This window comes from Cylas formicarius, unplaced genomic scaffold (assembly GCF_029955315.1).
Source record: "Cylas formicarius isolate icCylForm1 unplaced genomic scaffold, icCylForm1.1 PGA_scaffold_4__25_contigs__length_36172078, whole genome shotgun sequence".
Lineage (NCBI taxonomy): Eukaryota > Metazoa > Arthropoda > Insecta > Coleoptera > Brentidae > Cylas > Cylas formicarius.
The window spans coordinates 26,141,007-26,155,950 of NW_026844334.1; the positions used below are offsets into that span (position 1 = coordinate 26,141,007).

General features: G+C 33.1%; 1 protein-coding gene across 13 annotated transcripts in view; it reads right to left on the reverse strand.

The window, feature by feature from the left end:
* Positions 1-6,198: 6,198 nt before the first annotated feature.
* The window catches only part of LOC132701343 (CUGBP Elav-like family member 4), a 977,281-nt gene continuing 968,535 nt past the window's right edge, over positions 6,199-14,944 (reverse strand). For 11 of the 13 annotated variants that reach the window (XM_060669155.1, XM_060669161.1, XM_060669157.1 and 8 more), the window contains 5 exons: positions 14,370-14,537; positions 13,158-13,262; positions 12,466-12,543; positions 11,807-11,980; positions 6,199-11,742 (listed from right to left, as the gene is read on the reverse strand). In XM_060669155.1, coding sequence (XP_060525138.1) covers positions 11,615-11,742; positions 11,807-11,980; positions 12,466-12,543; positions 13,158-13,262; positions 14,370-14,537 — 653 coding nt within the window. In that variant the 3' untranslated portion in view covers positions 6,199-11,614. The remainder of the gene's footprint in view (positions 11,743-11,806; positions 11,981-12,465; positions 12,544-13,157; positions 13,263-14,369; positions 14,538-14,944) is intronic. The other 2 variants (XM_060669154.1, XM_060669160.1) reach the window with 2 other exon arrangements.

Here is a 14,944-nt window from a genome sequence, read left to right on the forward strand (position 1 = left end):
ATTTAAAAATATTGCAGAAGTGATTCATAAGACCGATGAAATTATCAACGAAGAGAAGGAGACAGTCGACATGTTGCAAGTACATCAAAAGTAGAAGATATGGACAGCAATTACACATTCCATATGGAGGTTATGATGACAAAAACTGAAGATTCCCCAGCAAAAGAAGATCACATTGCATGGCTGTTGGAAAGTGGCTGTTCGGACCACATAGTAAACACTGACTGATAAGTATTTTTCAGAATTCATAAATCTTACAAAACCAGTAAATGTCAAAGTAGGTGACATAGAAAAAGATAGGTAATATTAAAAATGTATATTTTGTGTCAAATATGAAACTTAATTTGTTAAGTTTGTCTTGTATTACTAAGCAGAATAATTTCATTATTCCAAGTATAATGCTAAAATTTTTTATTGTAAAGGTACATTAATTGCCATAGCCACAAAAAGCAATAAGTTATATGAACTAACTACCAATGTTTATGATTATAAAAATGCAGAATTTTATCATACAAATGTGCAAGAAATGACAAAGAAGAAAAAATGGCATATTATGTTAGGTCACACGAATTTTGAAAATTTAAAATTGATTTGTAATTTACAATTAGCCGAGAGTTTACCAAATATACTAGAATATGAATTTTTAAAATGTGAAAACAAAATGTCGAATCTAAAATTTGAAAACAAAAGAAGTAAACCAAATGATATACTAGAGATTATTCATACAGATGTGCACGGTCCAATAAAACAGGAAGGCTATGAAGGTGCAAAATATTTTGTAAGTTTTATTAACGATTTCAGTAAAATTGCGGTAGTTTATTGTATTAAACACAAAAATTAAGTATTTGATCGATTAGTGCAATATGTCAAATTAGTTCAAAATCAAACGGGAAAGAAAATAAAAGAAATTCATTATGATAATGGCAGAGAATATATAAATAAAGATTTTTACGCATTCACTAACAACGAAGGAATATATCTATGACCAGGACCTCCTTATACTCATGAGTTAAATGGCGTAGTGGAAAGATACAACAGAACAATTAAAAATCGTGCTAGATGTTTATTAGCTGAAGCAAAACTTGATAAAACTTATTGGCCAGAATGTATTTGAACAGCTGCCTATATAGGAAATCGTTTGTTAGCAAACACAAAAGTTCAAAAAACACCTTATGAAATCTTTTTTAATAAAAAACCCAATGTATCTAATTTACGCTTGTATGGAAGCACCGCATTTGTTAGAATTCCAGAAGAATGTAGAGATTCAAAATTAAATCCAAAAGCAGTCAAAGGAATCTTAGTATGATACACCGACCTACAAAATTCTAGTTAACGGTAAAGTAATAATTAGTAGAAATGTATAATTTATTGAAAGTGATACAAGACATATGAGTTAAGGGAAAGTATTTCCTATGAAGGTGACAATTCAGAAGAAAATGAAGAAGTTAAAGAAATGGCCAGAGATAAGGTTCAGGAGGTAGAAAGCTCACCGAAGAAAAAAGACAATGAAGAAAGCACAGAAAGATTAGATTTAAGTCGACCAAAGAGACAAGTTAATCTACCAAAACGATATGATGTTTATGACATTTATGTTAATTTTACAAACGTTTTATTTCCAGAAAGTTATGAAGACGCAATGAATGGTGCAGAAGCAAAGAAATGGAAGAATGTAATGAGTGAAGAAATAAGAAGTTTAGAGGAGAATGAAACATGGACAAATGGACAATATAAAGCATGAGTAGTCGCAAAAGAATTTCAACAATTATACCAAGAAGAAGAAGAAATATACTCACCGCTAGCAAGAATGTGTACTTTTAAAGTTTTATTATATATATATATATATATATATATATATATATATATATATATATATATATATATATATATATATATATATATATATATATATATATATATATATATATATATATATATATATATATATATATATATATATATATATATATATATATATATAATATATATATATATATATATATATATATATATATATATATATATATATATATATATATATAGTGTTTTCGCGAGCATTGAAGATGCCAAGTGAGATTTTGGCGAAACGTCTGCAGGATTCCAGTCGGAGTTCAACGAGCGAACGGATGATATCCCGGAGTATAGTGTCATCACATTTTTCCATCCGTGAATCAATACGTGAGAATATATATATATATATATATATATATATATATATATATACAGTGTGTCCAAGATAAGGATGCACAGCATGGGGATCTCGGAAACTATAAGAGATACAGTGTCGGTTAAATTAGACAAAAGTTGCGCATTTTGATACCGAACAAGATCCCGTTTTACAAATTTGAAAATTCCAACCCGTTCCGGAAATATCCGAGAAAAACCGAAATATTGCGATTTCGTTTTTATTATTTTTTAAAGCTATTTGAAAAGATATGAAAAAACGGAAAACACTTTTCCATTGGCACTTTTTAATCTCTCCAAATTGACGTTAAGAAATTTTCATTACAGCGTTTCAATTCCATGGAACCACCATCAACTTTGATTTTTCTTATGGGACGGAAAAAAAGTACACACAGTATTAGGTTGTGCTTTTCATTGCGAATTCAACGATGTACGATACAATACGGTTACTTATGTTTTTATCCAGAAAAATGGATTTTTAATACATTTCAGCATTTAAATGGAGTAGGCCATGACAAAATGACATCCAGTCAATTTCAATGACACATTAATGTTATTTGTCTTTGTTATCAGTCGATCATAAGTTTATTCCTTTAGTTATTGTTTTTGTATTTTTATTGTTGTTGTCTTTTTCTAATTTATTTTGTTCTACAATGGAGGGAGGTAATTTTACAAACGAAGAAAAATGTGATATGCTGTCTTGCTACATCTGATGCCAAAGAAATTGTGTGGAAGCCGAGCGTATGTATTCTAACAAATACCCAGAGCGGAGACAACCTGACAAGAGTATTTTTCGGCGTTTGTTATTTAATCTGAAAGAATATGGATCATTTAAGAAGCCTGCATTATCCCGACAAAAACCTTCCAATGAAGAAAACCAATACATTGTTCTACAATCTGTTATCGAAAATCCACAAACTTTTACCAGAGAAATTGAAGACCAGAATGGGGTAGCTAAATCTACAGCTCAGTTTATTTTAAGGAAAAATGAATTTAAGCCTTACAAATTCAGAATATGTCAAGGATTAAAACCGGGTGACGACGAACGACGTAGACATTTTTGTGAGTGGTATACCAGGATGTGTGATGAGAGTTTTAATTTTCCATATAAAGTGATTTGGTCTGATGAAAGTATGGTGACCAATAACGGTATTTATAACAGGCGCAATACACACTATTGGTCGCAACAAAATCCACGTGTTAATAGACTATCCAGACATCAAGTTCGCTTTGGGTTTAATATTTGGTGTGGGATTTTTGGTAGCAAGATTATAGGCCCTATTTTCTATAATAATTCCTTAACTTCCGAGCGGTACCTTGACATCTTGAGGCACGATTTAGAAGATGCCTTAGATGATTTACCGCTAGGCGCTGTGCAAGGCTGCTGGTTCCAACAAGATGGTGCCCCAGCCCATAACTCCAGAGAAGTTCGCCAATATTTAACTGAACGGTTTGATGGAAAATACATTGGGACTTACAGTGAAACACCTTGGCCTCCAAGGTCCCCGGACTTAACTCCCTTGGACTTTTTCTTATGGGGCTACATAAAAAATGAGGTATTCAAAGAATGTTTTGACAACGAGGAACAATTACGTCAATCAGTACGAGCAGCGTTTAATAAAATTACTCCTGAAATGTTAAGTCGTGTTTTGGAGTCTACCGTGAGACGGGCGTACTTATGCCTAGAAAATGGAGGTCATTTATTCGAACATTTGTTATAGAATTTGTTTTTCATTAACTTGTTGGATTTAGTTGTTATGTTAAATGAACAGTTAGAGTTAGTAAATAAATAAACACATTAACTCGAACTTGTCAACCATTTTCTTTTGCCTTTCATCGTTCGGATCTCATGGCCTACTACAATAAAATACTAGAAATGTATTAAAAAGCCATTTTTCTGGATAAAAACATAAGTAACCGTATTGTATCGTACATCGTTGAATTCGCAATGAAAAGCACAAGCTAATACTGTGTGTACTTTTTTTCCGTCCCATAAGAAAAATCAAAGTTGATGGTGGTTCCATGGAATCGAAACGCTGTAATGAAAATTTCTTAACGTCAATTTGGAGAGATTAAAAAGTGCCAATGGAAAAGTGTTTTCCGTTTTTTCATATCTTTTCAAATAGCTTTAAAAAATAATAAAAACGAAATCGCAATATTTCAGTTTTTCTCGGATATTTCCGGAACGGCTTGGAATTTTCAAATTTGTAAAACGGGATCTTGTTCGGTATCAAAATGCGCAACTTTTGTCTAATTTAACCGACACTGTATCTCTTATAGTTTCCGAGATCCCCATGCTGTGCATCCTTATCTTGGACACACTGTATATATATATATATATATATATATATATATATATATATATATATATATATATATATATATATATATATATATATATATATATAAATTTCAAATTAAGTTTTAACTTTGTGCGCTCATATTATTACTATTGTTTTTATATAAGAATAACTGATCAAAAACCAATATATGTAATTTTGTATGTTGATGACTTATTAATTTTTAGTCAATTTAAATGCAATTATGTTAAGGATAAATTAAATAAAAATTTTAAAATGAGTGATTTCTGTAAGATGATACAATACTTAGGTATTTTGGAGGAATTAGGTATTGAAATTAAAACTCCAATAAAAATTTATAGACAACACAGGAGCAAAACATGTCAAATTTTCACAGAATTCATAAGACATTAACTTAAGTTATCATTTTATTAACGATTTTTACAAAAAAAAGGTCTAATTGATGTCAAAGTAAACACTGACGATCAACTCGCGGATATACTTACAAAATCACTTGGAAAAGAAAAATTTCAAAAACTGCGCACTCAGATATGGCTAATATCAGTGAACAACAATGAAAATAACAAATGTGTTTGGCAATTAATGAATCTCTTTTTTTAGGCTACAAAATCAAGGAGGTATGTTAAATTATGATTTTTTATCTTAGAGTTAAGTTGGCAATGTCTATTTTGTATTCTGTGCCTTTTGGTTGCGGTCTGTGTTTTGTTTGACCAGAAACTAAAAGGAACACAGAACGATAGCACATGTTTGTAATAAAGATTCAATTAGGAGAATTCCGTTTTGTCATTTTAACAGTGACTAAGGTGACATTTATCAAATTTGTTACATAATATTCTCTTTGAGTTTCCCAAATAGCACACTGTAAGCCATTGTCAATCCAACGAACCGCCCGCCCGTTGTAGACAAATAGGCTGACCAATGGATGCCCGGGATTCGCACTTGCCCTAGTTTGTCGATATCCATTGAACTCTACAAATGTTAGACTTTTAGACGTCATTTTGGAATCCAGACATGTAAAACTTTTGTACGCCATATAAAATTCTTTTAAAATCCAAAAAGAACTACACCAGTAATAATTAATGTGCAATTAGCCCTGTACAATAAACGTTTGTAAGAATTAACGAAAGCATATGAATTTTAGTTTTTGGTAAGTAATGATCCTTCTTATTCTGTGCATACATATAATTCGATTCAAATCAACTATAACATAACGGAATGTGATTATATCGGTCTAATTTTAATTTGTAAATTTTCACGGTAGCCTTCAACTAGCATTTCAAATAATACTACAAAAACATATTCTTGGAATCCTTGAAATTAGGTTTATTATCTCTTTCCAATATGCATAAAAATTTATCTCTTAAACTTCGCGCCTAAATTTTGTATCATTTTATATTATATCCGAGAATGAAGTAGTACAAAAATGATAGCCCATTGATTGTCTAGAGAGTTTTCTGGACAGCATGGATAATGAATGGACTAATTAAACGCGTTACGCGGCCTACAAGCGCAAAGACGTAAAACCGGCAGAGTCTTATTTTTCTGGTTTTTACCATTCTGAGGTCAGAGCCCTTTCCTGTCCTATGGTTTACCTGCGGGGATGAACCAGTGGATTTTGAAAATATTTATATTTTGTTTGAAGCTTCAATATAATAATATAGACACATATTTATACATATTTATCAAATTTGCATATTCAGAAATAAAAAGCAACTTGCGTTATAATTAACTTTATTATTTTATAATTCTTTTATAAAGTTTTATATGAACTAAATTACTTAAATATAACCCAATTCAGTTTGGTAACTATCGTACTAATAAATTCATAGTAGGTTATTAACTTTCTATTTGCATAAGCCTTCTCGAAATGGATGTCCTTTCAGATACAAGAAAATATCCCATTTTGAGACGCCCTATATATATACGTATTTCTGAATTAGGTTAATTTAAGGTCAAAGTTAGTATTAATAATAAATATAGTAGACATGACCTTTCGAGGAAAATTTCCAATAATTTCAAAGATTATGTAAAGAGTCTTGAGCATTTTTCAAAGCTCAGTCATGTCGTGTATTTTTTAAAATTTTTGTTGGACTAGCGATTCTTATGTCAAAAATTACAATAGGTACTGTATAATACAATATATTATTAAATCCTGATATATTAAGTATTTACGATTTGTAAAACTAATGATTTCCTCATTTATTTTAAATGTAATCGTTAATGTAAAAACACCAGCAAAATTGACAGTGTAAAAAAAATAGTGATAATTATATTTTCATACATGGATAGAAAGTTTTTCACGCATTCATTGTCTAAAAGTAATCATATGTTTTTTACATTATATCGTATTAGCAGGCTATAAATATTTTTGTTTAAGTTTAAAACTACTATATAGAATATAATAATATTAATAATTTATTAAATTTATATGTAATGTAAAATTTAATAAAAGTCATGCAACAGAGTATGGCTTATCTCCAGATAATTTAGATTATTTCAAAATTCTGTCAAACTATTGTAACAGCTGTAAGCCTTCTAAGATTTATCAGTTTCACCTCTCAAGTAGAAAGAGACAATTAAGGCAGTTTAGCTAAAAGAAACATCGGCATTGGGTAATCATTTGACAAAACTTTGAAACTTTATTTCCACTCAAAATCAATTATTAAGGAAATGTTCTTAAAATTACGAGAACGTAATATTTTGAGTAAAACTTCTTTGCCGGGGAATTAATACAATTATACTTTTTTTTTTAATGAAACCACACCAATCGGGTACCCATTTAGTTCCACATTTCCTTTTTGTGCGGGTATTTAATACTGTATAAAAAGCGTAAACAATTTTTAAAAACGTGCTCATGATCAACAACAGTTGCACAAACTCTATTTTCAACAATTACACAAACAAAATAAAATTCTTTGGCGATTCGGCAAGACTCACTTTGTACACCCAAATAAATAAATAAATAAATAAATACAGTCAAATAGAGATCAAATAAATGCTGAAATCAAAAAGTACACAGATGACTAGAAAAAGTGTAGAAAATATAGCACAGCAGTGTAAAAATTGTACATTTTTTTAACTATATTACAAAAATCCATGATATGATTTTCAAGCTTATGAGCCAATATTCACGCTAATAAATTAAACGCAATCATCACATCAGATTCTCAGTGTTAAATTCTTATGGCATTAGCTGTCCTAATAATAAATTGTGTGAATATTAAGCCTATAAAATCTTAAACAAAAACAGCAAAACCGTCAAATAGGCTTCTAGGCTAAATATTTTTTTAGGATTTAAAAGCAAGCAAATGTTTTCACACCATTTGTCCCAGCATCCTGGTGTTGGGCTAGAACTTAACATAGTGTGTCTTAAGTCTTTGGGTTTTGCGGGTACAGTCATGAACATCTGCAGTGAATATGAGTACCAACCTTGCTTCAGTGTCTTTGTTTCTGGAAATTGCCGTTTCCAGATACTCATTTTTCCCTAAACAAATAACGCCTTCAGCTGGGTTCAAATGCCATACTTCTTATAAATAACCACTAAATTCTAAAAACCTAACTCTAACCTATTTACGGCTAAAAATAATTTTCATATTCAATTTTTGTTAATGATATAAATATATGCACGGTGAAATATGCGGATCCGAAGAACTCATCTTCGGTCCGACAGCGGCCCAAGTTTTGACGAAAACTTTTGCCGCCTCGGCTGTTCCGCAAGCCGCCCCCGGCGTTAAACCGTTGGCAATTTTTTAAGCGCATTTAAAAAATAGTTCATTTAGCCTATTTTAATTAGACAAAAACCGAAAACGCGATGACTATTTTGCGGGAGAAATTTATACAACGTCGACAAATTTTGAATGTTTGATTTTTGGGTGGAGATGCTTCATAATGGACCCCGAAGATTATTTACAAAATGGTAAATGACATGCGCTATGTGTATACGCCCCTCTTTGCCTCAAATCGAAATACGTCGCCATTACTACAAAGAAAATTCGTCAGTGTGGTTGCATTTTAGTTTGGCACCGATCGACTCTTTAAACAACAGAAAATTTAATATATTTAGCGAATTTGCCATCATTCTTTACAGCAGAGATTTCATTTGGCACTTACGTACTTCAATTAGCATTTTTATTTAAAACGACGCAATGGCGGATGCAAAGCTAGAATGATTTTCTGCTCCGCATATTTTTTAAATTTGTATTTTGCTGACAACACTAGGGGTGTACACACGAACTAGCGAAGATCCTGAATGTGTCAGCGGACGTGTGTTAGTTTCGGGAGATCATGGAACACAATGACCGCCCATCAATGATGCGATTCAGTTTTACAACAAATAATTGCAAAAACATACCCTGTATCCTTGAAATCACGTTCGCTGCGATTAGTAAACTTTTTTTTACTATAATGAAGAACACAAACGGGTAAAGAGTTTTTCCTGAACTATCAGCTATTCGATTGCACACAAAACCGAATATTAACTACCATCTATATAAGTGGAAAGTCGCTATTTATTGATCATACCTATTGATTTCCGGATTAAATCAATAACACATAGGTTGCTTAGGCCACTAAATAAAAAAGTTTTTCTTTCAAACCCGTTTGTTTTCTAAATGCCGCATATTAAACATTTACTTTACACTGTTCTTATTGATTGGAGAAAATGTTTTATTTTATTTATACAAAAAGTTATCAAGTAGGAGCTGCCAAACGTACTCCCATTTTTTTAAAGCGATGTGGACATATACAGGCAAATTGCCTGTACAGTACTAACCCAATATTATGGATCATCAATTTTCGAGCACCACATCGACTTTTGCAGTGAAAAAGGAATGTTGTAAATCAAGCGGGACTTTTCTACAATATACAAAAGACAAACGTAATATTTTGACAGGTTCAAGGGGTGTATTTACCAGAACCGAAAGCAGATTTATTTCGGTTTTATGTCGTACCGTGCCGTACCGTCAAAGTTATTGTCATACTTTACTGGGATTATGTGCGCTTTATGTTCTATGAAACCAATTCGTCTTTTGAGTTTTGTTAATATTGGACTTGTATCTTACATATTTAATGGAATGAAATGCTTGGAACAATAAAACAAAAACTGATCTGCTTCCCGACACACCCCACCAACAAATTGAATTACTTTTAAATAAATAAGTACGTTTTTTCATCTTACGATGTATCAGTCGATCGGTAAAAATATTGCACGATAATTTGTCAGCCAATAAACGCGAAATAAAAATACTTAAACATAAGCGAACTATAAGTACTTTATAAGTATGTAAGACTAAATACCTTTTAATAAATATTATCATATGTCTACTAAATATATATGTATATCTTAAGATTAAAAATAATTCTAAAATTATTAACTAGTTCTGCAGCCGAGAGGCAGAGTAATTTGACTAGTGAGTGGCCCAAACAAACACTTTTTAGGGACAATTGTGTTACCCCAATTTGCCACAGTAGAGCCGAGGATTTTCCAAACTTTCCTATAAAGAAAATCAATATATCAAATGTTCATTTTTCAAAAATATTTGAAAATAAATTTATTTTAATAATCAATTAAAATTTCCTAATAATATTTTTTCGCCGATTTTTTAAGCATTCTGTTTCGTTGTGATTACGTAGCAAAAAGCAAGGAAACGTTAATTTAACATTGATCCTGGCAACTACACGGGGTATGTTTAACTTTTTTGGGCTTTGCGTTAACGTTTTGATTATATTTTGAATTAATGGCTGGTTGAAATCTTTAGCACATTTTCGAAATTATTTTGTTTGACTTTTGCTTGCTTTTCCTGACCGTGGCTAATTTGAGTAACAGCGGTCCCAATAACAATTTCTTCCATATTCCGCCAACGGACTGACTTAGTCTAGCCCCGCGAAGCGCGCGAATCTAACGTTTTAATTCAACAACTATTTTGGCGAAATTCGCAATATTTGATATTTCAATAATTTATAATATAAACTTAGAAATTGATAAAATTCATCGAACGCATTTTTCTAAAATCGATACATATCGGTTCCGGTCTGTTTCTATCGAGCAATATTCAAACGTTAATAATTCTGATGCAGCCCGATATATACGACAACGTATATGGCAAAAAAAAACTATCACAGACGCACGTGCGTGCGTGAAAATCATTCGAGACGTGACAGCTTCGGGCGACACTTGCCAGTGTTTTTCGTTCCGTACCAACAAACGAACGTTTTGAAACTTCTGTCGATAGAAACGGTTACCCTCGTTCAGGTAAAAACCAATTTTCTCCTTTCCTAACCTAAATGTAATCACTACTTCTAAAAATTTACAGAGTAAGTATATTATAGTTGGTACTTTGTAAAGATTATGCTTAAAATGTAGTAGAAATATTATACTATTTTGTATAGTAGTTGTTAATAATTAAATATATGCCGAACGGCCTCTTAGTGTATCTTTTTTGTTATTATGAACAAATTTTTAAAAGTTAATAAATATTTCTCCGAGCTCGTCTGTGACTAGAACAGTGAATCACAGTTGGCACGCCTGGCACAGGATTTTTGGCAACGGATGGGGCGCGAATGCCTTCCACCACAAACATCACTATGCTTTATAATATATTTCTTTTTGCTTTGTTACAGTAAAACACACATTGTCTATATCATAAACGTATTAGGGTATTTTTTAAAATAACGATTACTACACACTTCACAAAGGTACGAGAAGACGAAACGGCCTGTACAACAAACACCGATTTGTTAATTATTCACAGCCCATTTGGAATTTCTCGAGTAGTGTCGTAGCCGAGCAGTATTAAGCAAGATAAAGACAAACTGCGCTTCCGTTCCAATCGAATCACGACTTAATGAGCAGGCGATTTGGCAGTTCCTACGCTTCCTTAAAACCACTGGGCTAGTCAACTAAAATGAGTTTTCTTCACTTAGTTTGTTTATGGTGGAAGGCCGCGGGCATTGAAACGCTCGGAGCTGGAATGCCAGGCCTGCATACATATTATTAAATTGAAATTTAGCTTTTTTGTATTTTTAGCATATATCTTGGGTTAAGTACAAACTAAAGACTAGTATACTATAAGCGGCTGACAGCCCTGTTCAATAGTGGCTGGATTTTGTATGGGTTAGTAGGGCCTGTTGGCATCTTTTGGCCTCTTTAGTTGCACCTTGAGTCGTTTCATGCCTATCTGAAAGCCGTTCATCGCTTGGATGGCAGCCTGCGCGCTAGCTGGGTTGTCGAACGATACGAATCCTGTAACAAACGGTCGCTATGTAGTTATAAGCTCGTCGATAACGTGTATTGGTTTGTCTCTTACCAAAACATTTGCTCTGGTTGGTTGCCCTGTCGATGAAAACTTTGGAGCTGATTACGTTGCCGAAGGGAAGAAACATTTGCATTAGTTCTGCATCACCAAATTCTTGAGGTAAGTGGTAAATGAATAGGTTGCAGCCTTCGGGCCCGGATATCGAGCACCCTGAAGAGAGAAACACTATACATAAATAATATTTATCGTTTTGGCCGACCAACGAATACAGAAGACAATTTTTAAACCTTTAGAATAATTGCGATCCCCAGTCAGCGAAGATTTACGTCTTAAGTCCCTGTGAACTTTTTTTTTTAATACAACAAAGAGTTGCTTGAATAACTATAAACATAGTTTTATTTTTTTTTTCTCGGTTAAAGTGAAGGAAGACAAAAAAGATAACATTCATAATGCAACACTCCGGAACGCTACTAAAATAAATTACGTAAATCAAGTTTAAATTTTCACAATATAGATAGAATAATAATTTCAGGAAACGAAAACACAATCTTCTTAGATAATATATGCATACCCTTGGACAACTAATTGGAAAACGAGTAATTAGTTAAAATACACGCATCGTTTCCATAACACCCTGTATTTTCCACACTTAAAGCGAAACATATACGGGACAAACACATACAGCACCGTTGGGGCAGGTGATAACTTACCTTCCCTCTGAGCGGGCGCAACTGCAGACATTGGCTGGGGTATGGCCTGTGGGAATTGGCCATATACTGCGGGGTAAGCTGCCGAATAAATACATAAAAATCACACCCAGACTTTAATGCAACAGATCATGCAATTGTATATTCTGTTTGAGCTATTAGTTAAAATCGCAGAAACGGGAACATTAATATTGATGTGGCCTAAGTACAGAGGACTATAGTTTAGTGCAATTTTAAATGTGTTTATTTTCATATTAACTAATAAGATTTAAAAGTTGGGCTTGATAACTTTGGTCTGTACCAAGAAAAAAGGACAAAGCAGCGCAACTCAATGTACTTAAAAGGATATCCGAAACAATGAAAATAATAAAGCCACATTTAACGGAAATTTTTGTGTAACAGCAAACACTTAAGTGATTCAAGCCACATTTATTACACTAAGATCTTTTGGAGCAACCTCTACTGACTTAAAGTCAACGAGAGAGTGTCCTTAAACTATGCATGTCCTAGTGAGTAGATAGACATCCATTTAAAAAATCAAGATATCCAAGTCGACCATTGAGGAAAACTTTCAACAAGTTACAATTTAAATTTTGGACTGCGTATAATAATTCAGAATGTGACTTGCCAAAAATTCCCCAGTATGCATTTTTGCAAGTCCTAACTAACCAACAATTAAACCTATTTATGCTTACCGACTCCGGGGTACCCGGGCTGCATAGTCTGAAATGCTGCTGGATGCTGCATGGCAGCTTCGCCATTCGGTAGTCCTTGCGCTGGTATGGACAGATGCAGCGGATCTGCAAACAATAATTAAATTCGGTAGGGAACTAAACGAATTTAGCAATTTTCTGAACCTAAGAAATTTTCGATATATCCATAAGAACTTCTTATTTCCAAAGCTATAAGAAGTATTAAAAGAATAAAAAATTATACAAAAAGTCACAGTACTTTTTATCGAAATCAGATACCTAATAGGTACAACGGAAAGGTTATAAATTGACAATTGAAAATTACTTCTAGAGGTGTATATCTATTTTTCAGTGGACCAAACCAGAATGAAAAAGACCCTAAACAATTTAAGAGCACATAAATAAAAGTGGAAGTGAGCACTGAACGCTTACATGTGCTATTCACTAGCACCATGTTGTTTGTGCTTGCTCATCAAGAGAGAGGTATGATTTTAGTTCATACTATGTTGTTTGGTTCGGGTTGTTTTGTAATCATTCCAGACTGTTGTCTTTCTTATAAACGCAGGTTATAATAACAGCTCAATCTAAAGGAATCAGGAAATGAATGGATTAGCACAATATTTTCCATCGTCTGTTAAAAAATATTGATCGAATTCATGAAACAGCAACCGTATTTTACTCCCTTCACGCTCACCTGACAAAATTGGTTGTTGACAAAGAAAACGGAGCTCTCTGTTACTGCGTTTAAATATGTCCAGTTTTATCAAAAATGGTCAAAATGGTTGTAAATAATTAATAAAGAAACAATTTCTTGTACCAAACTTTGACACTCTGCGTATCGATAAAGTAGCAAGTTAAGACATATATTCATAAGAAAAAAGTCTCATGTTTACCTATTATAAACCGATTACCGAATTTAAATGTTTTGACAGCACGCAGTATAATGTAGGTGGACCAGCCGAAAAACAAAAATATGTGTGGAAAAATAGTCTGCCAAAAAAAAAGAAGAAAAAAAAAAGAATAAGCCCTTCATACATCTTTCCAGCTTAAATAACTGTCATTCTCCAGTTTCGCACTTAAAACACCAAACCACCAAGCACTAACACACCAAACTTTTCGTTGCACAGCTTTCATACAACCAACCCAATAAAATTCTAGCTCCCAAAAATTTCGAAAAAGAAAGTCTATTGCATAAATTTATTTATTGCTACTTACGGGCTGGGTATGTCTGCGGAGGGATTCCATTTGTATAAACTGGTTCTTGACCAGCCGGTTGTCCGTTGGGAGTCTGAGCGGCCATGTTGAATGTCGGCATTGTAGGAGATGGCAGGCTTGGGATGGCTCCGTTGACGGGTTGTCCAGATCCTGGCCCTACTTGAACATCTGAAAATAATATGCACCACATTCAAAGCGAATTTTTCGAACGCGCGAGTCGTAGTCATCCATCGCAACGCTGACAAAACGATAAATTTCGCGCCGGCTCGCCGGGTCCAATCTCTCAAAATGCTTTTATTCCAGAATTATTCCCGCAACTGGCAGTACAAAAAGGCAAAAAGCATTAAACGGTCCTTTCTACCCGAAACTATTTACTTTATCTTACTGCCGACATTGAAAAACTAGTTTCTGTTGAATATTTCATAAAGACGCTACGAGATGGAGCTTTTCAATTTAATAAGAATAAATTTTGCTCATGCCTGTTGCTAAAACAGATTTAGTTTTCGTCCCGGGCTAATGCAGGATGCCGCGCCGCATCGCATTCCTATTTTCGAGGGGATGTGATTTTATCTAAT